At 36.8% G+C, this 27,983-nt stretch overlaps 1 protein-coding gene across 6 annotated transcripts in view; it reads right to left on the reverse strand.

Annotated features, from left to right (window-relative positions):
* Positions 1-369: 369 nt before the first annotated feature.
* The window catches only part of NEDD4 (NEDD4 E3 ubiquitin protein ligase), a 53,276-nt gene continuing 25,662 nt past the window's right edge, over positions 370-27,983 (reverse strand). For 2 of the 6 annotated variants that reach the window (XM_054168825.1, XM_054168826.1), the window contains 24 exons: positions 20,120-20,170; positions 19,308-19,369; positions 17,889-17,991; positions 16,968-17,137; positions 16,197-16,314; positions 15,912-16,079; positions 14,132-14,197; positions 13,352-13,471; positions 12,696-12,902; positions 11,777-11,854; positions 11,481-11,535; positions 11,332-11,390; positions 10,333-10,398; positions 8,763-8,992; positions 8,070-8,191; positions 7,898-7,968; positions 6,424-6,519; positions 5,414-5,487; positions 5,207-5,267; positions 4,543-4,602; positions 4,343-4,450; positions 3,690-3,786; positions 1,199-1,271; positions 370-1,117 (listed from right to left, as the gene is read on the reverse strand). In XM_054168825.1, the coding sequence (XP_054024800.1) occupies positions 1,015-1,117; positions 1,199-1,271; positions 3,690-3,786; positions 4,343-4,450; positions 4,543-4,602; positions 5,207-5,267; positions 5,414-5,487; positions 6,424-6,519; positions 7,898-7,968; positions 8,070-8,191; positions 8,763-8,992; positions 10,333-10,398; positions 11,332-11,390; positions 11,481-11,535; positions 11,777-11,854; positions 12,696-12,902; positions 13,352-13,471; positions 14,132-14,197; positions 15,912-16,079; positions 16,197-16,314; positions 16,968-17,137; positions 17,889-17,991; positions 19,308-19,369; positions 20,120-20,170 (2,418 nt within the window). In that variant the 3' untranslated portion in view covers positions 370-1,014. Of the gene's footprint in view, positions 1,118-1,198; positions 1,272-3,689; positions 3,787-4,342; positions 4,451-4,542; positions 4,603-5,206; positions 5,268-5,413; positions 5,488-6,423; positions 6,520-7,897; positions 7,969-8,069; positions 8,192-8,762; positions 8,993-10,332; positions 10,399-11,331; positions 11,536-11,776; positions 11,855-12,695; positions 12,903-13,351; positions 13,472-14,131; positions 14,198-15,911; positions 16,080-16,196; positions 16,315-16,967; positions 17,138-17,888; positions 17,992-19,307; positions 19,370-20,119; positions 20,171-27,983 lie in introns of those variants that run through there. The other 4 variants (XM_054168824.1, XM_054168823.1, XM_054168822.1 and 1 more) reach the window with 4 other exon arrangements.

The following is a 27,983-nucleotide window of genomic DNA, read 5'->3' on the forward strand; positions in this document are numbered from 1 at the left end:
CTGCACCTGGTGACACATGCACAACCTCCATGCAGTTCAGAAGTCTGCACATATCAGACTGCTGAATTTGGCCCAGAAAACCCTGTAAACATGTTATTTATTGTTACGTAGTGCAATACTGCAAGAATGGATAATAAAGGCCTCTAACTACCAGTAACTAATACTGACTGATATCCAGACAAATTCCACTTTAAGATTCATTTGTTGCAAAAGGCTGAATCGAAACCATTACAAATTTATCCCAAAAAGTGATGACCGATGACAGTATACAAATTCTGACCAAAAAAAATGGATATAAGTTCTCATTACAATTCAAAATGATGCTGCTTGTTTTGTTTTATATAAAAATCCTGGGTTTTTTGTTTTTTTTTTACACTGTTTTAACAAAAGCAAGTTAGAAACAAATCTAACAAATAAAACATGTCAGCAAGCTGATGTTCTACAAAATGATGGCTGATGAGGCAAAAAAGCCACTTTTCCACGTTTCACCTAATATGCTGAACTGCAAAGTGCTTAGGGCACACGGGCAGCAAACAGCTTGGAGCAGCACAGATTATGACATTGCATTACATGAAGTTTATTGGCTTAGGTTTTGGTTTTGCTTTGTTAAAAACAGTTTAATGATTTCGGTTGTTCCTCTTCAAGCAGCAAGTCAAATTTATACCCCCTGCAAAGCTTTCTTCACAGTTTTACTTCAGTAGTTTACTGCAGAGCAGTCTGTCAAATACTGTAGAAGCAGCAACAGCTTCAAAACGTTTTAGTTTTTCACTTCCTTGGCACTGGCCCACCCAATGTCTATGCTGTAGTTATTAGCAAAGTACACAAAACTGGGGAAACAGCAAAATACATTTTAAAAAGTTAGTAAATCTTTTAATACTTATTTTACAACTGATACTCTGACAATTCAATAGCCATGTGACTAAAAACAATGGTAGTCCCTGGAAAATTCAGATTTGTTTGTAAACCCTTGAAATGAAGTTGCAGCACTGGACCATTAGGAGTTACGCCTGTATCTTAATCGACCCCATCAAAACCCTGAGTATTTTCAATCGCTAGGAGAAGTTTATCCCACAGATCTTCAAACGACTCGTATGGAGGCAAATCCAAGCGATTAAAGCTGAAAAACAGATGAGGACTATTAAGTAATTTATCACTCTTTACTAATAAACATTGTAGTTTACCTAACCTAAGTACTCACCAGGTATGAGCTCTTGGCAGTTTTTCAGGGGTACCCCACTGCTCAACTGTAAACAACTGTGGCCCATTTGAACCTGCAGGAAAGAATGTATCATTTTCACCCCATTATGAGATTCTTTTACACTTAGAAATTCAAATTATTAAATACTTTGGATTTTTGTAATCAAATTCTGACATTAGTAGGAGCTATCAAAACACTAATGGTTGCTAACCCCAATTCACTTATAGCAAGAAATGCCCAATGATACACCTTAATTCCAAGACACTTTTACACCTTAAGTGAAGAAATCTTAAAGCCTAAATGTATATATAGAGTAGTTGGCATTGCTCATGACAACATGCCAAGTTCTATGACCTGGCAGAAAGTAGTCTTTCTCCACCTTTACTTACATAGAGTGAGAACTTTTTGAAACATGATGACCATATGCATACTCCAGGGATGTACATCTGCACCTAATAGCAAGTGCAGCTCTAGCTATGCCTGTGCCTTACAGCATGTCATGCCCTAAAGTTTCCTCGATCTCTTAACTCTTGCCAAGTGGATGCAAAGGGCATTTTGTAACTATTTCCTTAAGCTGTTCAAAGCATCTGTGCATGTCTGGTGAAGAATGTGTAGTTTAAACAATAATTTAAGAAAAGATTTTTTAAAAAAATCAATCATCACAGGTATGCCAGTAGTTGTGGGAACACTAACAGCTCTTCCTCTTTAGTTTCTCCTTTGGTTATATGTTTCTTCAATGCAGAAGGATGGTTAGAAAAGGTAACTAGTAAGAATACCTGGAGTAAGAATGAAGCAGAGAAGCAGTTCTGTCACTGATGGTACATTCTACCACATGACATGATAAAGCTCCCTTTTAATAGCTAAGTCTGCATTTTAGTTATCTAACTAATTAACTGGAGACTGACAAAGCAGAGCAAGGCAAAGACAAGACATATAAGAGCCGCTCCTGTTCAGTGTCCTAGCTCTCAAACTTGGGCAGATTTGGTCCCAGACACCAAGCACTTCTTTTTTATGAGCAGAAATGCCTCTCCGGGCCACCAGAGGGAGATCTCTTGCTTAGAAAAGCCAGCCCCAGGGCTGCAGCCCCCAGGTAGGACTGGAACCCCCACAGCGGCAGCCCCATAGCAGCAAAAAGCCATGTACCAACGGGAAGCACAGAAGAACCGACAGTTCTTCAAATAGGCGCAGGTACTGGAGATATGATTGTGGCTGTGGTTTAGTGAGGATGGCGTGCTGGCCACAGTAAAGCACAAGTAAGAGAAACAAACAAAGCACTGTGCAAAACAACTGTTACCTGAATTTTCCATTAATGAGTGACAAGAACTACTGAAAAGGACTTGGCCAGAAAACTGCTCAAGATGCTCCTAATCCCGGAGCAGAAGGAAGCTAAGGGCTCCAACAGTTACTTTCCCTACGTCATTCCTTAGTTCCTTCTCTGTTAGTGTTTTTAGACAAAAAACCCAAAGCAGTAGAAGTCTGATTGGGTTCCACTGAAATAAGCATATGCTGTAAACTCCCAACAGCACAAAGATTCAGGTAAACAGTACACACGTGTCAAACTTACTGAGGGCACTGCCCTTTCCACTGGAACTCACAAATTATTCACTGACAGAACAGAAAAATAAACCCAGAATTTACAATGAAGACAGAAATGGGGAGACATGGTAGGTGGTGTTTGTCCACAGTTCTAGTGTTTCATAAAACAAATTACTGTCTTTTTCATAAAGAAAGAAATGTTTATTCAAATATGCAAGTTAGGCTATTCAGTCAGTTGCACAGGACCTCAAGCACTTTAGCATTATAAAAGTAATCTAGTGGAAAACACAAAGCTGATGGCAGCTGTAAACAGACTTCCCACAGGTAAAACAATTCTCCACCCTTTGTGGGTTGTTCCATCTGCTTGCCCACAGTGGGTTCTCTGGCTTGGGTATTGAAATCTGCTCCCTGCTGCCATTTCCTTGCTTAACTCTCTGCACTATAGGCCCACTACGTTTCTTCTGGCATTATGTTTAACCTGTGTCATTTCAGTGGCCCTCTTTAGAGTATATCCTTACAAATAATTGTATCGGTGCAACTGTGGCTTTTGAGCAGATAAAAGCAGCTGGGGAACTTAGGAGAATCTGAAGTTAACTGCTGATGCCAGCAATGTCTTTGCAATCGTATTTTAAGATAATGGAGAATTTTCTTTAAGCTCTATCTTGTGTTACACATGGATTTTTGCAGTTCTTTAGAACTTTAAAAATCTGCATTAAATTGAGAAGTCCTCTACATTTACAGACTTCCAAACCCACAACTAAAATATTTATAGAACATGGAAAATGTGTGATCTATGTGACTCTTCAACTTAGCTTCTTGTAACACTCACTGTATACTAATATGCTTTTAAAATCTGAAAAAATAATGGGCCTGTCCTATGTTGGAAGTCAAAAATCATGACAACATCAATACCGTATTCTGTTACTTAATTGTGAATGCAATCATAAGTACTCACCATACAGCTCAGCAAACCCATTCATAGGTACACGTGATGTGCCAGTAACAAACTGAAGCAATCGGATTCTTTTTTCAGAGTCCATCATTACGACTGCCTATGTATGATAATAATTACAAGTAAAGACTTAGATTTACACTTTCAAGCTAGTAGACTTATGCAACCGTTTCTACCTCTGAATTGTTATCCTTCACATATACACATTATGCCTTTTTGTTTTTAGTGACACAGTCTACTTCTGTCTACAGCTAAAAGCTATGAAGTCAACAATTTTTTTTAATGGCACTGTAACAAGAGTATGGTTACTGGCTTAGCAGGCTGTTAAAATACTTCCCTTGAAGATTTTGCCGCTACTTTCTTTGAAGTTTTCTGATGTTATGAACTAACAGCCAAATTCCTGTAATTTATTAAACAGAAGAGTTTAACACCTCTTTAGTGTAACCATGCCAAAAAGACTAACAAATATTTTTAACTCCAGTCAGACATAGTGTATTGACATTCTTACTATGCATCTCATCTTAGTTTTCTTATTATCGTTCTTAGGACTTCTAATGGTAAAATATTTATCTACCTGTTGATGGGCCACACAAACAGGCACAGCTGAAAGGTAGCAGCTTTTTAACAGGTTGTAAGTAAAAAAAAAATCATAATACCTTCCAGAACCACTGTATTACTTGATGGTTTATGTTGTATCCATTTTTGTATTTTGTATGTAGTTTCCAATCAGCCACATCCACATCTCCCAGTCCACACATTAGTAACTACACAGAAAACAAAAACACAAACTACCAAAGTTGAAGTCTGTAACATTAAGTTTCAACACAACTTGTTTTCTTTTTCCTGGTGCACTTACCTCTAGCTCATTTTCATCAAAAATTTTAATGAGATCCTGCGGAATTAGTTCAAAAAAACCCTAAAAAGATGACAGCAATTAAAAAACCAAATGATTATTAAAGCATTTTTGTTCAGAGAACATTTAGATGCTTTAGAAAACAGGTATGTCAAATATCAATACATGAAATAGAGATGTTTGGACACCAACAGTCCCCAGTTTGGTTGTAGCTGCTTTATTTTGGATTTCGCATACCTTTATTGTGCAGTACTGGATAGTGAATATCTACATCTGAATGTCATATATGTAGTACCATTTATACAAAGAAAGATAAACCAGCTAGTTAAAACTAACAGAATTAAATTAGTTTTTATTGCTGCAGTGTTCACTTAATAGTTTGTAATACCTATAAACTTGTCAACGTGGACTGAAAAAGAAGCAATTTTTTTCCCCAATGTTAGACACCTCAGTAAAATATACCAAAAACATTTTTAAGTCTGAAGGTCTCTTCCAACCTGGTTTATTCTATTCTAATTGAAATCTGACGCTACAGACAATATCATGAAGACATTATGCCTTTTGTATAGCTGTAACAACATTATTTGTGGGTCTTCAGGATGTCTAAAACAAGCTCAAGATTAGATGCAATGAATTCTTAGACTTTCTTTTGTAATTCAAACTGTACCTCTTTAAAGGCTGCCATTTGCTTCTGTACTCTGCTCACAAATCTCCACTGAATTACAAGACTGAAAAAAAGAGAAAACCAAAACCATTTAAAATAAAAACAATTTATATATAAAATAACTTCATTTTGTTAACGCCACTACACACAGCCCCTATGAATAGAGGGGCAATTCAGTGAGATACATTGCACATAGTGACCTCTACTTACTGAATGTAGTCTCTCTTGTTCTTGTTGGTGACAACTATTTCTGATCCACCACTCTTCAGTTCATGTTGATGGGTCTACAAGTAATACAAAGAATAGCTTTTAAATGAGATAAGCCTATAATAGAATTCATATATTACACAATATTAATTTAGTGAACTCTTGAAGACTGCAGAATTTGAGAACTAGGAGAAACAAAACCATTTTCACAGGTTACCCAAATAAACAGGATCTGGTTGATTGCTTCTTAGAAAGTTTTAAAAAGAACAACCAACAACTATTCAGGGATGTCAGACTGCATTTTTTCCTGACCTGCCATAAAAGCTCACTTAAGTTTGCACTCAAGTTCCCAGTAACATGGACTTCAGAAACTGCACACTCCATGACCCATCATTTTTTCAGAACTAAGGAGAAACGCTTACAGAACAATGTCAGCAATGGTCCCAGTAAAGAAGTGAATCAGTAGGCACATCTGTTACATCATGATTTGTGCTACTGGACCTTCAATAGACATATACCTTATTTCAGTTCATTACAGGTGCACATTCCCACACTTCTACTCAGGATCACCTTAGCTACACAAGATGAGAAAAGGCTATTATCCTACTTAGATCTATGTGGCACCTTTAATTTGGAATTTTTATTCAAGACCTGTGATATTTCTATATGACTTATCTTGGACGTTTCTGCACAACAAATTTGCTTATTCCATTTCCAAAACAGATCATTCTTTCCAGCAGCAGCTGCTACATTTGGATACAAGCATTACTTAAAAAAAAAAAAGGCAGAAGCTATTTTTTAATGCTCTGCTTATTTTTAAGTCCTTTATTGCATCACAGCCAGGCTAGCAGAGCACTGCATGAGAACATGCCAGCTAAAAGAAATGGGTGAACAAGGCAACACAACTGTGAATAAAGGGCTTTTCTTAATACAACAGATAACATCAGCTAATTTCACAGGTCAAATGTTTTCTTTGACATTTTGTTGATTCTATTTTACATAAACATACTAACCTGACCAAAAAGTTCTTCATCAACTACAAATCTCAGGTCCAGTTCTGTTGGATCATTTTCCAGAATCCACCTCAGAGAATTGTAATATTCGCTATCCTAAGAGAGACAGTCACAAAATAGTTATTACAAAACAGAGTAGCCATCTTTTAATCTGTAGGAGGCTCCATGACAGCCCAGTGAACACTGCTAGCTAGGATAAGCCTGTACTGGATACAGAGATTCTGCAATTGTACAAACTTATTTCAACAGTCTCAGGGCCAAAAATATCTGGCGTAGCAAAATGATGTCACAGCATTATCTGAAGTAATGTACTTTGGATTCTTTTCTGTGTGTCATTCTATATTTACCTTCCCTTTAGTATTAGGCATTATTGGAAAGAGCCTTAGGAAATTAAAATTAAGTTCAAGTCAAACGTATCCTGGGCTGCATTAAGAGAAGGCTGGTCAGTAGGTTGAGGGAGGTGATTCTGCCCTCTACTCTAATAAGACCTCATGTTCAGCTCTGGGGTTCCCAGCATAAGACAGACATGGATCTGCAGCACATCCAGAGGAGGGCCACAAAGGGGATCACAAAGCTGGAACACCGCCCCTATAAGGACAGGCTGAGAGAGTTCAGCCTGGAGAAGAGAAGGCTCCAGAAAGGCCTTAAGTGCCTTCCAGCACATAAAAGCAGCCTACAGGATGGGGAGGAATTACATAACAGAGTGCGTAGAGACAGGATGAAGGGTAAAAGTTCTCAAGTGAAAAAGGGTAGATTTAGCTTCAATAGTAGGAAGAAATTCTTTATTGTGAGAGTGGTGAAGCACTGGAACAGGCTGTCCAGAGATCACGTGGATGCCCCATCTCTGGAACTGTTCAAAGACAAGCTGAATGGAGCTTTGTGCAACCCTATCTAGTGGAAGGTGTCCCTGCTCACAGCAGGGGAGTTGGAACTACATAATCTCTGAGGTCCCTTTCAATCCAAGCCATTCTACGATTCTATTATACCAAAAAGAGAAAGACTGAATTAAAAAAAAAAAAAATCCCACTGCCTGTAACGACTCTAGATAGGAAACAAGAAAATTCCCAAGTAACTCTTAGTGTGATGGAGCCCTCTTTTCACAGGGATGGCTGAACAACCTGCTTGCCCACAGGAAGTGGTGAATGAAATCCTCCTCCTGCTTTGCCTGCATGCACAGCTTTGACTTTACCTATTGGCCTGTTTTTATCTCAAACCATAAATTGTCTCACTTCCACCTTTTCAATTCTCTCCCCCATCCCATCAGGGGAAAGTGAGGGAGCAGCAGTGTGGGTCTGAGCTACTGGCCAGGGTTAAACTACAACACAGAGTTACACCTAAAAGACTTAGTCTAAAATTTATTTGAATCATGCACTTTCAAACCCTCATAATGCCATTAAGTATAGATATACACATATATCTATAAAAAAATAAATAAATATGGGCACAAAATCCTAACATAAAGCAAACTACATACCACAGACTCCATATCATGAAGCGTAATTGGTTTCTGGAGCATCATCTTGTAAAAAGGACGAATGAAAAAGGCTTTGAAAGAAAAAAAAAATACATTGAACTGTATATAACTTAAGAGTCAAAATATGTACAATATTAATCTAAATAACATATTACATAAAGTAAATACTAACCATCCAAAAGTTTGCCATGGTAAACAGCCATTCCAGCTACACGACCAATAAACTTGAAGTAAGAGAGGTGATCTTCATTGCAAAGTCCAGAGTTTGGATTGATCTGTAGAGTATAGTTATCTCTGAAGTTGAGGAAGCAAGAGGAGAGAAAGAACAAACAAAATGTTGTACTATTGGAACAGTTCCACATTTAAAGATGTGAAAGATATCATTGGTTAAATCAGGTATTCCTTTTCAGGAAGTTGAAAAAATAATCATATTTGTGTTAATAAATCCCTAATCTAATATTAAACAATACTCAATAGAATCTTCATTAGCACAACAGGAATAACAGCTTTGAAATATAACAAACTACCTTTGCATGTCAGAGATATGCCAAAGAGAAGGTATTAACGCCTATTCATTTTAAGTAGTTAGAATAACATTCTCTGCATCATTTGGTAAATTCTGCCTCTTCTCTAACCAGCAGATGACCACAAGTGTAGGCTTGCCTAAGCAAAGATGACATGGCTTATGTTAGACTGCTGAAAAAAAGATTAATATAGGTACTGTCTCCACATTATTCTTCTGTCAAAGAACTAGGAGCAGACTACTGCAGTATTAACCCTACTGTCTGGGGCAAGAGGGGAAAAGGAAAATCCATTATTAAAGGAGGTATGAGAAATGCTTTCCTTACAGATGTGTACTACTTACGTAGCTGAATATTCAAACAATCCATAATAAGGATTAAACATTTCTTTAGAGAGAAGAAAGAACCATTCCCTGGCCACTCCTCCATAGTCAAGACCTTTTTCACCATCAAATTCAATCCACAGTCTTGCTTTAAGGAAATCTGCCCTCTTTACAGCTACAATTCTTCTGTAAGAATCTTCAAGGATTGCTGTGCGGTGAATTTTCATTTCAAATCTATTTGGAATATCACTCTAAAAAAAGGGGGGAAAAAAAGTAATAGAACAAAGCTCAGAGCATGAAAATCCTCAGATCCACAGATAAAGAGTGGCACACAAATCCATTTTAAAAATCATTTGGAAATGTAACACAGTATGATGGACAAGAGGCTTGATTTACATAAAATTCAACTAGCATGGGGGGTTTCTGATACTAAGCTTCCTTTCATACTAAGAAAACGTTTAAAATATGTTCTTACTAGTAACAGCATATGCTCAGTTGTCCTTCATGCACTGGAAACTCAACACATCATAAGCTTTATTATAAAAACCTCCAAGTTTATAAATAAAATTATTTTGGAACAATTCTACCTGACTTACTTCATCTAGCTCACTATTCCAACTATAAAGCTAAGTGTCCCATTCTCTTACTGAAAATAGGCATAACAAACAAATAGTACTACAATACCTTAAAAAAATAAGTCTCTCCAGTTAAAATCTGAAGTCACAGGAACAAATCACAAGGTTTATATCATCTATGACACAGGAACACATTTAAATAAAAACTACCCAAGCAGCTCATATTTGCTGCTGACCTTTCAGAGTAAGCCCCTAACAGGCCAGGAATAGAACTGCTGAATCAATTACATGACTCTTTTTTTGATTTCACCTATTTTCAGCCAGTTTATTTCAGCAATTTCTTCAGAAAGGCCACAGATAGACTTGATAAATAAAAAGTAAAGCATGGGTCTAAACTCAATGGCTATTATTAAGCATATAAAGTATCTCAACAGCATACCAAGTTGGATTGCAATTGTACAAAGACTCACTGTTATCTGGCTATCCAGATGCTATTTACAGTCTTTTTTGCTATGCATTATAAATATATCTGTCACTGGGACTTCAAACTACAACTTGCAAATGAGATTCATAAACTTAAGGTTTTTATTTATTACAGTCACATATCCTGAGATCAAGATGACAGTACAGAGTTCTATCTGGACAGTTCTGAACCTATTCTGAGAACTGCTATTTTCATATTGTGGGTTCCAAAATCTATTATCTCCTGGATCAGTAATTTCCAAACTTTTGTGCTGCCAGCCTACTTCCAAGGTTCACAACTTTAACCTTTTAGAATTTCTATTTCTTCATTTAGATTTTCAATCTCACCAATACACAAAGTCACAAATCCTACTGTTATATTAAACGCCGATTGTTACCAGCTTGATACTTGACAAATGTATTTGTGATCAGACAGTAAATCTAACTTCCCAAAGCAGGTTAAAGTCTAATTTCCTTTCACTGTAACCTAAGCTTTCCTTACTTTTTTAGGAGCACAAGTATCTCAACCTGCTGGATTGCTCCTGATTACTAACCTGTTTCTTCAATTTCTTTCTGAAGAACTCGTATTTCCGCTTATAGTCCCTGGAATAAGGCACAGCCTTTAGGGAAGAAAAAACAAAAAAACAAAAAGAAATTAAAAAAGTGGTTGAGATACTCCAACAATTAATATGAACTTATGAACTATTTGTGTATTTGTGGAAAAACACAATGCATTAAGTTCCCCAAAACAGGAATACATGTTTTACAAAGGATCAGTGGAGACTTTCAGTTTATAAATATATGGACAGTTCACTACCTCTGGAATGGAAAGTACTTCTTTGTTCAGATCCTTTGCTCTGATCAGTTCCACAGAATATATCCTGTACTTCACTGTTAGTTGATGTGACCAAGATCACTGACTGGCACAGATCAAAGTAACCAAAATGCCTTTGGTGGCTTACGTAACGCATAGTCTTTCCTTGCTGTATCATAAGAGACCTGGCTACAAATACCTCTATTTTCCATGGACAGAGAAGGTTGTTTACACATGTGGGCTATTAATAAATACAGATATCAGCTGAACACTAAAACCCGTCTATAATTATAATGTGCACCGTCTTTGCAATTAGTTCTGGTAATTTCGCGCTTCAGATTACGTATCAAGGCTAGGTAATTATTTTTAAGTCGGAAAGTAACTTCATTCCTTTTAAAGCCATTGTCTCCCCCTCACCCCCTTTCAAGTTTACTTTATGAATTGAGCTAGTTTTATTTTGGACATTGGGGGTGGTGGTGTTAGTTTCTTAACCACTTCAAATCTGCCCCACCCCAGTCTATAAAGAAGCTTTCTTACTCCTCTGGGAGCTGATGTGGTTCTTTTTCCTAACATTTAAAAGACAATTTCCACAGGAAGCTTTCTAACCAGTCTTTAAAAAGAAAGAAAAAAATGCCTTGGTTTTATCTTCTAGACTGAGCATCTGATAAATGGCAACAGTGTGGACTCTACTAGTAATATTCTTGGAAAAAAATATGTAAAGTTACGCAAGAAAGCTTACTGGTCCGGTTATTGCCACATTCTGCAGTCGAGGATCTTCCCACTGTGTTTTCTTTGTATCTGCAAGACATTTCTTAATTAGTTCTATTAATTTAGATAATATCCAGAAATCAAATGATGACTGGAAGGAGAATGCTATGTTGTACATACTGTGGTTTATGAAAAATATTCTTCCATCTGTATGAGTTCTCTCTTCCCACCCTGGCTGTAAGGAAGAGAGACTTCAATTATAAATTTTTGACCACACAGTTTGCATAGAATTCAACATGATCTGCAGCTGGGGGCATTTCCCCCCTTCCATGTATCCTCAACACTAGAATTCAAAATAGAGTATTTTCTGAATGTAAAAAAGCAAGCTGGATATTCTCATGTGCAAGTTTCAATAGTGCTAGTTTAAGAATGTTAGTTGCTGTTTCTACAAAACAAGTATAAAATGGTTTACTTACTGGTAATGGGCCTGGGTCTGCTGGATCTAGTGAAGTCTTTCTCCTTGGATGAGCAGAAACTTTCAGTCTTGGATCTTCCTTTGAAAACAAAACAAGCAGCATGTTAAAATCCTTTTGTTTTCCCTTTAAATTTCCCCTCTGTATCAAAGACTGTGTAAACAATATGCCCAGTATCAACAAGATAACTGCTGCATATTCTGCAACCAGGTAGTTCCACATGTTTTCTGGCACACTTTGTACTTTTTAGTACTTGTTAGGTGGCTGGTTTTTGTTGTTTGGGGGTTAGGGGGAAAGTATTTGTGTTAAATCAGGTCTTTCCACAATCCTGAAGAAATGAATGTTCACTTTGAATTAGTTAATGCATTGCCCTGTTTCTCATTCACCTGACAGTAATACTGACCTAGTCTTTAAAAGCTTAAGTCCATGTACTAGCACTGCCTAGTGGTGCACAGTGCCACTCTGTGGAGCTATAGCTGTACAACTTCCTCATCTGTATTGCAGCTGCACCTGGCCTGCTTAAGAATTCACAGAAATCTGCACTGTGCACTCTCCATGTGATAGGTCAAGGTAATGGATTTCCTGTTGAAGTTTACAAAACTGATTTCTGTGGCAGCACACACAAGCTATTGCTGTTTTGTAGTTATGACAGATGTGTCATTTAGTAGATGCTTTACATCTGCAAACCAGATTCCTGTATACATCAGTATTTTCCTACTTCCGAGTACCAATACAGTTTGTCTGATTCATAATCACAGAATGATGGGGGTTGGAAGGGACTTCTGAACTTGCATATGTTATTTAACAGACGTGATACAGGTATCTTGGCACTGAAGCAATTTACAGAAGCTTGCTGAAAGCAGCAAAACTTTTGACTTGAGAGGAACTAGAATTTCAGTCCATGAGAGCAGTTTTCCATTACCCATGTTGTAGTTTTGGTATTGTGGTCAATAAAGAATGGTCTCCCATTAGGTGCATGCCGGACTTCCCAGCCTTTAGGGAGAAATCCTTGCTCCACTTCAAGCTGCTGCTGAGAAGACTGTTGTGATGAATCACTTGACGTTGCTTGTGGTTGTCTTCCTGTAGAAATACTTTGTGCAGCAGACAACTGACCTGTTTCTGTAGCAATCTATTGTGAATTACCAAAAAAAAAGAAAGATTAGAAAAAATTTGAAAAGCAAATCACCCCCGTATAGCAATGTATTTTTTTCTATTAACCTAAGATTTGGACTCTTGAATGCAGCTGCATAAAGCAAGACAATACATAGATTTATTTATTCTAGTATCAGCAACATTCACTAACAATCACCAAGGTTAAAAGAAATCTTTCAGGCTTGTCAATCAACTGTTACACTCCAGAAGGCTTTCTTAGTACATTACTAGTAGAATGACTTGCCATAAATAAAATTGTTCCTAACTCTGGCTGTATTCTCTGAGATGTGTTATGTAGTGCTTCACCAGTTCATACCTTGCAAGTGTTTTATTTCAAAGGGATCTCTAAACCTTACTTCTATTATGTGAGATACTTAAAAGGTTAAGCAAACAAAAAACAATAATAAATCAGAAGACAGATAGTACCTGTACAACTGGCTTTATCCAGGTAGTGGTTCTAGAATTGTGATCTATATAATATGACCTCCCTTTTTCATCTTGTCGTTCTTCCCAGCCTGGGGGTAATCCCGATGAAGTAGGCAACAACTAAGTATTAGCAGTAACATAAGAAAAACAGTTAAGAAAACAATGAAACTGACTGTGAAAAAGGCTTTCCTCTGTCAAATTAAACCCCACAAAACTATAATCCAGAAAGTTCATGATTTTTCACCAAGTAGATAAAATAGAAGAGCACTATGTCTTTACTGAATAGTATGAAACACCAGATTTTTTTGTTGTTATTTTTTAATTCATGTTCCTTGTCTAAAAGGATTCAAGTATACCTGGTTTAGGCATGGCTGACCCAATCAAAATACTTCCAGCTATGAGCTCATAGTTTGCAATGCTGCCATGAAAACAATGTAAGGATGGTGGTACAGCTCTCAATTATAAAGCAGTTGGATAAAACCCCAAATGATTCTTATCTTCATGGGAAGACTACTTCCTTGTGCAGGCTCTATCCATACATTAAGCTAATGTTAAACCAAACCCACAAAGTTGGAACAGGAAAGCTTTACAACGCCAATCTTGTTGGACTCATAATTGCAATTTTGTAAGGAGAGCTGTCAGAAGCAGAAGACCAAATCTCATTTTCATTGTCAGCATACAATACATACAGTTATGGTTGTGGTTTGTTTTGTTTTAAAGGGGTTACATTCAGAAAACCCTTCAGGTACGCATGACTGCATTTTCTGGAAAATGACATACCACTGGATGTGCAGGCTGCTCTTCAGCTCTGTATGTTTGCAGACTACCTCTTCTGCTGGAATGGTTCTTGAAGTAGTGAAGAGGAATGACATATTAGCTAATGTTACCACATTTTAGGCTACTACAGTTTTCATCTTGAATGAAGTGTCTTATTTGTTTTGTAATGTTACTGTAATAGAGTATTTTTGGAACTCCTGGTTTTAACAGTGCCAGAAACATTAATTTCACAGTACCTACTACAACCTTAAATCAGCACAATACAAAGACTTGTGAAAGTTTTGAAAACCCTAACAATGGATGTTTTGGCACGCAAAACATTAATTGCAACCAATTACATTGCAGTTGAAATTGCAGTATAGAACTTACTTGACAGTATACTAAAGCCTGTAATATATTCAGAGGTAACACAAATTTTCAGACTAGATTAAGTTAATAATGACAAGACATGAGAGTGAGACATCAGTCGGAGAAGAGTAATTCAGTCCCTGGCTTAGCATAAGCACCCACCTTTCTGCTTAGAGCTGTAGTTAGATCTGCTAAAACTAAGCAATGGTATTTTAATCTTACTCCAGATGTTCTTTGATTATTTGAAGGCTCTTTCCCTGTCTACCACATCCTTTCACAATACTTTAAAAAAGGCACAATTAAGCCTTTCCCCTGCCCCCTCCAGTGTAGGGATGGAAGTAAAGAGAGGCAAGACTGTCACACTAGCTGGCTCTTGCAAATAATTTCAACATCTGCTGCTTTCTTTGTTTAGACCACCCTAACAAGCTGTAATACATTTCCTTGCTATCCATAAGATTCTGAATAGCAGAGATGAAGAAAAATTCTTGTTACTCTCACTTTGCTGTTTACAGCAACGGTAGTGATACATTTGTACAAACTTAAGAAAACACAGACAATTCCAAATTTACACTTGGAATAGCATTTTCAGCCTCACAAAGGCTACTAATTTTATTTAAATACCAAAATCTTACAACCTAAGATTGTCTGGGTCACCTTATGGGCTTTCCTCAATGGACAGCAGACTCCACAAGTCACATATCAAGTTACAAGGCTGTTTGTGGAGCTCAGGTTTCACAAGACAGCTGAGCTTATTTAATTGCTTGCTACCACCAAAAAAACAAGTCTCACTCCTGGTTAAGTACTACTGCTGCTTCCCCTTAGCCATCCTAGTATTTGTCAGACAAGCTAGCACACTGTTTCAACTCACTAAAACTGTGAATAAACAGAACTGCAAGAAAAAGAGAACAGCTTTCTGTTGGGTTTGCAAGCTGAACAGACTGAAAGGTCAGGTAAGTTTCATAACTGCTTCAAGGGCTGTAGAACTGCATGAACAAGGTTCCTTTTTCCCTGCTACAGAGTCACTAGATTTACTCAGCACAAGGATAAAACTTTATCCCAACATTTACAATGAAAAGTGAATTATCTTAAAAACTGTCTTCGTGGAAAAAGTAACCAATACACCACAACCTCCTTAGAAGCAAGTTCTCAGGATACAGGTAGCTTCCTTCATCTGTAGTTTCCAGCAACACTCAGTATGGTACTAGAGTGAGAGGTAGATTTACAGACTGAAAAATAGTTCATACATGTCTGCTTTAATCTCAAGCAATATCATTCTACAGTAAAAACATTAATAATTCTTAAATTCTCTAAATTAAAGGTTAAAAACGTAACTCTTAAATGAAGTATTTATGGACCTAATTATATCAGTAGGAACATCTTGTGCAAAATATTACAGGTATCTCTGTACATTGGAACAATCAGAAAAATAATTTACAGTGTAGGCTGCTGACTGGCCAGTAGCTGAACTTCCAGAGGTAGTAAGTCTGGTATTCAATTCTTCTGCAAGGTGAGTTTGTATATCACAATTACTCTGTGAAAGAGGTATTTGAAGGTTCTGATTGCTATACATTGTTGCCTCATCTTCAGTTATAATTTCCCAGCTCTTTGAAAAGAAAAGGGAAAAAAACAATTAAAAACAAGCTACAGGTAGTTAAGACAAACTTTTTGACTACATTAAAGGTTGCTTGCATATCAGGAACATTTAGAGACTGTTTTTTACCTCAGGGGAATCTCTGTTGTCTAGATTTTCTGTATCCTCTGATATTTGTCGCCGATGAGTGAACACGTGCTGGGCCTCCAGCTGCACACTACCAATATCTGCAACGGCTACATTGTCCCTGTTGGGGTGTGGAGGAAGTCAGCACATGGTAGCCATACTTTACCTTTCAACAGTAAGCTAAGCTAACAGCAAATACATACAGCATGGTCATTTTGGCAGATGAAAAAGTAACAGCCATGAGCTATGATAACTAATGTATACTAGCTAAAAAGAATAAGCGTTTATGTCAATGTGAAGTGTAAACTAATCTAGAGCATTCCAGGTATTTGTTAATTCACATGCCAAATGGAGGGGAAAAAAAAAAAAAAAGAGAGAAAAAACCCCAACACAACCCAAACCCCAAACCAAACCAACCAAACACAAAAACCCACACCAAAAACTGAAAAAAACCTGGATAACTAATTCAGCGCAGTCCCTGCTGCTGAGGAGAAACCATGCTTACAGCTGGAAAACAGTTTCCATTACTACAGTTATCTTTTTCAATTGCAACCAGTTTCTATCAGAAGGCATACTTCAGAGAACTGGAAGAGTACTGCACAGTTAAAATGACCACTAGCCAGTGACAATTACACATGGGCTTGAAGGTTAAACTATGGAAACACCTCTAGTAATTCCCAAGCTGTTCACTTTCTAGTTCTCCTTGCTTTCAACATAACTAGACTGAACTAGTTATAGCAATGTAAGACTTGAATTGTCAGGTCAAAGACATACTGAGCAGTTGGTCTTTTCCACTGTGTTCTTCTGAATTCATGATTGACGTAGTAGGTCCTGCCAAGGATGTCTTGCCTTTCTTCCCAGCCTGAAGGCAGCGGAGGAGATTCCTCCTGTTGCTGTTGTGGTTGGCTAGCAGCATCTGGTTGGTCCAGTATAATCCACCCCGGCTAAGAAATAGAACATTAACTAAGTTTAATATTACCAAAATTGAAAAAGTATCTTAATTTATTAAAGCATCCCTCTTAACTAAAATGCAGTTCCATTACATCTTAAGCCAGCAGGATTGGCTCTGAGGTTTATTGTGTGTATTTCTCAAGGCATAATAGGATGAATTATGCATGCAGAACACGATTTCTTCAAACATATGAGCATCAAAAGATGATTGTTCCAGAAAAATGAACAGCATTCACAGAATAGACTTTTTAAAATTTCACTTAACACATATGGTGCAAACCAGTAAGATCAGCATACCATTTTGTAGCAGAAAGTTTCATTACAGCAAAGATGGTAATGCTAATTAGAGTTATGTCTTGAAACCATTGATCTCAATTGGATGTGCTTGCAAAAGATTACACATCAAGCAGTTAAGATCAAAATATCCCTATAAATCAGAAAGAGCTGAAATTCTAAAGTCAGCAGCATAAATACTGGACAATGGTATTTCCATTAATTCTAAAACAAGTCAGTTACACAGACTCATGGCAAGTCAGCACTACAACAAAACCAAAAGTCCAGTGTAGGTTTTCTTCTTCAGAAAAGCCGCTTCCACATTTTTATGCAGACACTTTTAACTGGATTGTTTTTTCCTAAAACACAATTTATAGCTTAGTGATTACCAACATCCATTTTTACTGTAACTACCCTTAACAGCTGAAGACATTTGTTTGGTTTTTCAACAATAAACACATCTTTTCCCACCTCTAATTCTTCAGCCTGTTCTGTGGTTTCTTCTTCAGACCCATTGCTTTTAGGTAAATAGGTCATTTTTAACCTAAGGTGGCCTTTAACTCTTGATTTATGGCTGCAGAAGAGAAAAGAAAGTTCTTATTGTGCATTTATGAAATTGTTACCTGGAAGCACAATATATAGATAAGAAAACATAGCAAGAGGATTGTTCTCAACACAAACTTAGTTTTTTATAGTTTGTGTTCTATAATGCTATTAAAGGCTTTAAACTTCTGAGTACAACTTGTTGTTATGTACCACAACTGGAAATCTTTCTTCACAACTCAGTCTTCTGAAAACTTCCCTAGAATCCAATGTATAATGATAGAGAATGAAAAAATAAGAATAATGACAATTTAATTCATGTAATTACAATAATGACTTTGTGCAGACAAGCTGTCAAACATTTTTTCAACCTACAGGACTACTTTTCCTATAACTTTAAGTTAAGGCACCTAGGAAAACATTTCAAATTGGACTACGAACATGTTCTTTCAGATCACATCTTGGTTTCTGAAAAACCCACAAGCCTTTGAAAGGGGAAGTAACCTACCTTAACTTTCCAATAAAGTAATTAATTCTGGAATATTAACATCTTAATAGTTCTTACTCAGCTTGAGGTACTGATATAGTATTAAGCTTCTTATTAATATTCTTTGAGCAAAAGCAAATATGAGCAGAATTTAAGAACATGTGTTAACAATAGTAAAGTATCTAAAAGTGACTGGAAGATTTCAAGGCAGAAAAGTGCTGAAACCTGTGGCAGTATCTCTAAAAACAAAGCATTGCCAAACTCATGTGGTAGCCACTACAAGAGGTCATATCCTTGACTAGCAAAACCCAAATAAATTAAATAGATGCAGATACTATAAATTGCATCCTTCATACATTTATAGGATAGGAAATGTTAGTTCAGAAAAACAGGAGATCAAAATGAGTTTTGACAGCCACTAGCTGTGTTAAAACAATTGACGTGCTAAAAACAGTGTAAAACGTGGCTGAAAGATCCCACAAGTTCTGATATCCCTTCTAAACTAGAATTAGTATTTTACAGATTTTACTTCCAATGGAAGTTGCTGAAAACTGCTCAGATTTAGCTTAAGAATCTACCTTTTAAAAACAAACACAAAACATTTAACACTAATATCAGTGCTGAAATGTCACCTGAAAAACCCCTGGGTTTAACAGGCCTTCCTAAAGGTTAAACAGCTTTTTAGTTTTACATTTATAATTATGTAAACAAATGCTCTTTAAGAGAATGACAAATACTTACCCCACTGATGCTCAAATTTCTTTTATGAAAACAAAAAGTATGACAATATTTACGTATGTATATTATGCAACAGCATCGTTTATATGTGCAAGTTAGAATTTTTCTGTTTGTTCACTAACCTTCTTGGATGAAGAACAAAATCCTTAAATGTATATGGTCTCTCCATACTTGGATTTTCAGTCTGGAATAATTTTTTTCAAGTAAAATCAGTGTCAAACATTTGAAGTTAAATAAAATCATCAGGCATTTATCAGAGATTTACAAGGAGTTTCTTTAAAGGCCATAACATTTTTTAAACTTACATTATAGGTTTAGGTAGAGTAATAGCAATCCCACCTTAATCTTTCTAATAAAATGAAATCCCCATTTTGGGGGGGGGGGAAGGGGGCCAAAACCAGAAGAACACACACACCTAAAAACCCAACCCAAAAAAACCCCACCCCACCACCAAACCAAAACAAACCAACACTTTCAGTACATACATATGTTAGTTTCTAAAGCACAAGAAAAAAACAAAAACCCTGTTATGCCTGAAATGGAGAAACAGACACTCAGTTTTCACATTTAAGAGAGACACCCTAAGTTTTTTTCCTTTCAAAGTATTTTTCAAATATTTTTACACAGAACATCCATGAAAAGCCATTTCTAGCTTTATATTTGGAGACAAAAGCAATCACACATGAATCCATTCTGAGAACACCTCCATTCTGATTCATGAAAGTGAAGCTGCAGTTCTATAAATACACATCCCAGATACAGGTAGAGAAATACAGGAGGCATCATTAATGAAAGCAAAGCTATTTATTCTTCTATTACTATAAAAATATTTATGATCCACCTGAATTTCTGCAATTCTTAGAAAAACATTTTATGTTTGCAATTCACTTTTGCTATCTGAAAACAAAAACAGACAACAACAACAAATACAGACCGGTAACTGATAGAGAGGAATATCCACTTGCCCAAGAAAATCATCTCGAGTCTATGGAAAATGAAAACAAAACACACAAAGTTTAAAGTTGCAAGCTGTTTTGAGAACATTGTTCCAAAGCCCTGATAGCACAGGAACACTTCCTAACAATTTGAAGACAATTGTTATAGACAATAAAACTTATTCTGTACAGAGTGAGTTCTGACTGAACCAGAACTCAAGAGTCGTGGATACTTCTGCCTTCCTGAAAATAAATGAAGTTTGAGGGGGCTGGAGATGGAGATTTAGATTGGGTTTTAAATCATACAGAGTAATGCTAATAAAGCAGAAGAACTGCTCAACATCAGCATCTCTACTAAAAACATTGTGCTAAAGGACAAAGAGCAAAGCCTTTTTCCCTTAGCTGTTTCACTAATTGTCTTAAGCAATACTTCAGCAACTAAACATTTATTACAGATTAACACAGAACTAAAGAACTTCCTCCTACAAGGACCTAACAACTTCTGAAAGCCTAGGCAGCTGCTTAAGACAGGCATATACAAACACCTTATTTTAAAAATACAGATACTATAGAAAACAAGAGAGAGCAAAAATAAATTTTGTCTGTGATAAATGCTTTGGAAGTTTCAGCAACCCCAGCAGTCCCAAACCTGGCAGCAGGAACTTTGCATCCAGCATCTCCCCTATCTAATATTCTTACTGGTGTCTAAAAAAGTGCTAAAATCAATCATATCTATGAAAAAAAATGACATTTACCTACACACATTGTGGCATTAACAACTGAAGTCTGAAAGATTCTGCCCTGACCGGACAGTCTGGACTGTCTGACTAGAAAACGACTATTAAAACATCAACTCTGCAGTCTGATCCCACCAGCCTATGATGTAGTATCAGGGGAGGGACAGACAACACTATCATTGTACAGTACAATATCACTGTACTATTTACTTTTGCTCACTGATTTTTGCCTGCCAAAGAAATTAAAATGTCAGTAATTTATGTAGATAGTTTCAGCATTGACCAATAATCACTCCCGACAGTCAAAGTACTTTACTTGATTGCTTACAGGATTACTGGAGCATAAGATGAGTTGTTTAAAATTAGTTTGTGATTTGAAAGCTTTTGCAAATCTTCACAAAAGGAGGAACATGCACTGTATGGGTTATTTAACATGAAGACCTATCACTGCCTGTATACTAAAACCAAGACAGTATAGAATTTTTAAGAAGGTACCTATAAGCTTATGGCACTTTTCAAAAATCTGTGCTATACAAGACTACTCTATTTGGTATAAACAGAGTAAGGAACTGTGAAAGGCTTCAATAGTGCAGCTTGTGCAGCCTCTGAATTTCTAGTCTTCCTGAATTTTCAAGCTAAGAAAAATATTTGGTGCCTATTCTTTCCAAAATCCATTGGTGTACACAAGTTTTCATTCAAACTCCTCACTCAAGGATTTCAAGAGTCTTCTTACATAATTTTTTTCACTGTGAGGCTTTACTCCTCAGTGACATCTGTTCCCTTCACCTCAAGGCAAAACCTTGCGTTTCACCTTTCTTCTAGCACAACTATATATTTAATTTTCAACACCAGTGTTCTACACCATTAAAACTGCAGCCCAAGCATACTCATTTTTTGATGCACTGACAGCATCCTCTGTTCAAACAGCTTTGACATTAAAGCCTATAGGTAAAGCAGTTCTTCCTTAATTCACGTACCTTTCTTCTTTAGCTCTGCTCTCCTGAGTTTGTCCATTTAATCTTTAAATTATACATGTATGTGGTGAATCAATGCCTAACATTTGTATAAGCTCTAATTTTCACATCTCCAAAAAGCTCAACTAGACCGCAAAGTTTGTCATAGATAACGACATGCCAGAAATCTGGAGACACGTAACTTTAAAATGAATTTGTAGTATGCATACCTTATGTTTAGATTTGGGGAGGGAGGGAGTGGAAATAAATGCAAAATGAACACCTATTTAACTCACCAAACTCATTTGAGATAAGCTACAACAGCTTTCCATACCTGAAAAGTCCAAAGCTTCCCAGAACTACTGAAAGAAAACTTTCTGTATTATTATAGACCACAAGCTTCTGGAAAAATATAGCTATCAATTTTGCCCATGAGGTTCTTTTTAAAATGGCACAGCAAGTACCTTAGACTTTAAAAGGCTTAGTATTTGTAAAGTTCTTGGCAATCCTCAAGTGGAACATAATTTTCAAATAAATTACTGGAATGTGGGACAAAAGTCTGCTGTATTTTAGAAAATCTCAGAACATCATATTTGTTACCAGCATTATTTTAGTATGAGCTCCTGTTATTCACTGTATTATTCTGCTGTCTCTGCTGTTATTTTTAGCAGAGCTAGCCTTGATAACCAGCCTTTAACAGTATTTTCTCCTCCAGCCAGAAAGCAAAATCCTCCAGTGAAGATTTTTGTTCACCTCTGAACAAGTAATACATAGACATGACAGCAAAAATGCTCCAGCAACGTGCCACATTACGGCAAGTTGACTAACTGCATTCAAAAAAGTATCAAAGCACCTTTTAAATGGACATCACACACATTAACAATTAAATGTCAGAAGAGTTTAAACTGTTTGGATCTCTGTTTCATGACAGCAGGCTTCCTGGCTTTTTCAACACAGACAAATGGGTCAGTTGTTCCTGTCAACTTCGGACTTCTTAACAGCCAGAGAACTCAACCTTTCTGCTTGCCAAACCAGAAGTGCATAAACTTCAATTAATGATATAGTACACTAACAAAGAGGCCTTTTATTTCACTGATTCATTGGTTTAGTCTATAGACAGTTATTAAAAACATGTGAGGACAGACAGCTGCTGTATACGATACATTTAAGAACTTCAGTGCCAAAGCAACTGCTCAGAGAAAAAAAGAAATCAATCCATTCCGTAAGTCATTTTAATCTATTTCATGTATGCTTAATAAGCCTTAGCAGTTAGGATTTTGGATTTTTTCTGCAATTTTCATCAGAAACTGGTTTTAAACAGGCATGCTTATCTCACCCCACACTTAAGAATAGTACTGAGAATATTACCCATGATTTATCAGGTTTGAAGACAGTTAACTGAATGCAATGACTTTCTAAACTGCTAGATTCACCAGTGCCTTTTGAAACAGCTCTGGTTTAAGACCATGCTGTTGAAATAACAGGTATTTCATCTACCGACTTGTGTGACCTATTTTTGTCGGTGTTAATGCATGAATTAGAACTCAAAGATATTCCTAGTCTTTTTCTGACTAAACAGACAGCTAGTTGTGCATAAGTCACATAAGCACAGACATCTACAGCTGTATGGCAAAATGAGAAAGCATACAGCTTTTATTGGAAGGAATATAAAGTATCAATTCAAACAGAAAAAAGTAAACAGTCACCTGGACTATCGCTGCTTAAGAAAACAAGAGCTCAATAGATCCCTTATAAAACCAACATTCTTCTTACTTAAACACCAAAATATCAACATTAGTTACAACTTCAATAAAAATCATTTTAAAAAAGAAAAAAAAACACACCACACAACAAAAGCAAATTCAAGTATTTTTTTTTTTATGCTGCTTTGAGTGTATCATTTGGTTCTCCTGAACTCTCCATTAAGAAAAGTGAGCTATTTCCCTTCTGTAAAATACTGCCAGCATATGCTATTCACCATAGGAAAACAATAGTTTCAAAACAGCAAAACTCAATTATCATGTTAAGATCAATGGATTCTAAAAGTAATATTTTCTCTGTCTTGCAGAGCAATAAATACCTAGTTGCATGGAATTCATTACAATCCTAGTCTCCAGTATTTTTAAGGGGGAAAGAGAAGCAAATGGTGAGAATATTTAATGACATGTAGCCATTTCTTTTTATTTAGTACTGATGATCAACTATCTATGATACTGAGATGTAAGAACCTGTCTGTATTTTCAAAATAGGGAAAATAGGGACTGTTACATCCATTATTATACAACATCTGTTTCTGCAGAATCCTGCTGCTGCTTCAACAGCAAGGTGTCAGCATAAGATGCCTCAGCAGTTTCACCATCTGTTTAATAGACGGCGTTTAGAAATAACACTGAAGTTATTTTCACTATTTCTCCCTTGCTTCCAAAGATATTTTGAGAACTGTTTCTCTAAGAAAACCACAGCAGAAGTGTCATCTGTTTCTCCATTTATAACTTACAAGCGTATATAGAACCAGAATCTTATAGATAGCTTCCTTAAAAGTTCATATTTAGTCTACAGTAATTTTATAACAACATTCATGTATTGCTCCACTCAATGTCTGCTACTATGAGAACTTGTGCTTGAAAGTTCATTAACAATGCAGTGTAAGATGGTTGGAGTGTTTTTTCTGCATACAAGAACTCATTTTCACATAGGTCATAAGAAGACAAGGAGTCATTGAATAACCAAAGCATACTTAAGCACAAAGTAAACAGAGAACAAGACCAAAGTTAGTAATGTGTATATTTTATTCTTCAGGAATTTGAGTTCCTTTTTGGTTTTATGGACAGATGTGCCAAACAAGCTACCATATAAAAAGCAGGAAAATTATATATTAAAGTCAAGAGCAAACCCAGTTCTGGCTTCTTCTGTTATACCAGCCAATACTCAAAAAAAACCCAAACCAACCTACCTATTTTGGACAACAATAGCAAATACTTAATTAGGTGCTATTTTGACATGTTATTCCCAACATCAAGTCAGTTAACTTCATAATCATATAGAAACACAAGCTTCTGCATGTGTTTGTGGAAGTTTTTGTGACAAATCTCAGAACGCCAAAGAAAAGTTCTTCAAACTAACTCCTGTACTAACTATTCCAGGTACACTTTCACCTTCACCAATTAACATTAACACAGTCAATTTTTTGTTATTTAGAGCAAGAGGGAACATCTCTGCATCATGGATTCACTCCTGGGAAGCTCACTGGGTCCAGTACACTGCTGCATAGATGCACAACATCAGGCTGAATGTGAAAGCTGCCTCTTCCAGCCCTAAACACAACCTCGAGCAGTTCACTCAGGCTGTACAAGTAACTGAGAAATTTTCTGTGAACACAGCACTGGATGCAGGCAGAATGGCCAAAGTTAGTCCACCAGCTTTCAAAAACATTCTTAACTCTACTTTTGATCCATATTCAGGTCAGGAAATTCCCTGTGCTTTTGCACCAGCACACAGCTGCTGCAGTTTTCCATGCTCTTCTGCACTCCACATTAGTCCTCAATCCTGCTGATCTGAACTGGAGCCCCTGGCCCTACCTATTGTCCTCTCCCAGCTCCTAGTCTAAATCTACTGCTGCCAGACCTGAACAGATAACTCTACCATAGCAGAGCTTACTGGTTTGTCTTAAACTGCGCTACACTGAAATTATAAACCCTACCGGTCCAAAAACAGCCTGTGTGAACTGGCCTTGGATGCTTCAACCTCTATGACAAAGCAGCAACACAAATAAACCACCCACGATTACTTTTACAACAAAAGCACTATTGCATTCTATTTTAAAGAAGCTCAACAACATTTCTTACTGAAGTTTCATTACAGTTCCCACACTAGACATGGGGTTTACCTGCCTGTAATTTGCCAGATGTTAACCATCTTGGATTTTTTCAAGTTAAGTATTTGTCCCAAAGCAAACTGTTTTGATTTGAGTGATTACTGCAACAACTAAGGCAAAAACTCTACTAAAAAGAAGTCATGTTTATTATAAATTCTGGAATATTTTTTACTTTGAAAAACCCTTCTGCTTTTATATTACTGAACAAAACCTTCTCTCTTATGTTAGGAAAAATCACCAATTGCCAGAGAAAATCTCTAGGTCTAAAACAATCCAGTTCTATATTTCTTCCCACGTTCCTCTTACTGAGTAGCTGGTGTCCCATTTATATTTTAACATGTCCTACCTTCAATGCCTCCAAGTTTGCATGTAACTTCAGCCACAAACTTGCTGAATGAACCAACATCCTTATTAAATTCTCTTTGCTTATGTCAGTTGATACAGCTAAAAGCAGCCCAAGGTCTCAAAACAGTAATTGCATCTATCTGTACACTTTTTGGCTTACCAGAAACTGCCACGTCAGAAAGGACTGATGCAGTCTCTTGAAACAGCTGATTACAGACCCATAAACTAACACTGAATTGAGCTACAAGCATTTTGCTGGCTGCATTCCCAATTCAGTGTGTTCTGTTTATCACAGGGAGTGAGAAAGTTCACTTGAAACAGAGATACTTTATACAAACACAAAGCAGTTCCCTTTAGACAAGGGTGAAAGCCAGTCATAATCAAACGACTTCCCTGAAAAGGCCAGTCAGTTTTGCTTGCTTGATCAATATGTCAAATTCATCCACTTCTAAAAGATGAGAAAACATATGTTGGAACACAGAACACCACCCAGGGCAAGGAGAAAACTTGAAAGAGCATTTCTACCATTTGATCCTAAATGGCTGAGCAGGCACCAAAGAGCCTAACAAGTCAGATTAACACTCTGTAGCCTTACATCCTTTCCCTAGTAATGACCAAGAGCAGATGCTTAAGGAAATTATAAAAGCAGCAGTTAGGAATAGTACTTCCTCTGCTATATCCTCCAGTTTCTAGTAAGTGATCAGAGACATTTTGATACTAATGTTAAGATACGTATTGAGAACTTAAGACCTTTCTTCAACTTACTAAGCATCTTGAAATCCACTTCCACTTTTGGTATGCAGAACAGCTTGCAGCAGTGAGCTCAGGAACACATAAAAGAACATTTTTTTTCACTGGAGTGGATTGGTTTTAACTGACCTCCCCTGAATTATAGTTTTATAAAACTTCCTTTACATCACATTCCACCCCCCACCCCACATACCCCCCCAGCTGAAAAGCCCTTGGTCTACTTAGTGCCTGCTCACATAAAATGTATCCCAATCTTGTTGCCCTTCTTGGTATTTTTCTAGTTCTGTTACATTCTTCCTGAAGAGGATAACCAGAAATATGCATGCCATGCACACATGTGGATTTGTGTAACTCCATAATGCCGTTTAGTTTTGTCAGTTTATTCCTTTCCTAATAAATCCTAACCTTCAATTTGCCTTTAAACTGTCAACAAGATTTGAGATGACATTTTCAGCAAGCTGCTCACCATAACAAACTATTCCCTGACTAGTATGTGAGACCATTACCACACATGCATCACTAGATGCTCTTCTGTGTGTAGTACCTGGCATTTATCAACACTGATTTTCAAATTGTCCATTCTGCTGTCCAGTCACTCATTATCATGAGATCTTTTTTTCTGCAACTTCACAGATGACAACTTTTCACGTTTGTTTTTTAACTTTTAATTAGTTGCCATCAATGAGGAATGTCAATGTGTTGAGAGTGTTTTTTAGAACTTTTGCTAATGATTCTTGTTAAATACTATTAAAAGCTCAGTGTCCTGCATTTACCAGCTCACCCATATTTGGATGTCATTGCTTAGTTTGATTTGCAAGACAAAACTTCCAAGCACTGAAAGCAGTGCTTGGTCTCCCTCCCTGTAAACTGAAAACATGTCATATCACTAATAATTCTATTCCACATACTCTTCCTTTCAGACTCGCCTGTTGCAGTGGCCTATAGTTCCACTTTTGGTAATTAAAAAAATATCAGTGTATTACATCATAGTATCAGTCAGGGTTGGAAGGGACCACAAGGATCATGTAGTTCCAACCCCCCTGCCAAGGGCAGGGACACCCCACACTAGATCAGGCTGGCCAGAGCCTCATCCAGCCTGGTCTTAAAACACCTCCAGGGACAGGGCCTCATCTTCCTTCAGTAAAGGAATCTAATAGATTAAAAGATATTCATTATAGTTTACACTTGTTAAGGGCTTTTGTCA

This window comes from Dryobates pubescens, chromosome 17 (genome assembly GCF_014839835.1).
Source record: "Dryobates pubescens isolate bDryPub1 chromosome 17, bDryPub1.pri, whole genome shotgun sequence".
NCBI classification, from domain to species: domain Eukaryota; kingdom Metazoa; phylum Chordata; class Aves; order Piciformes; family Picidae; genus Dryobates; species Dryobates pubescens.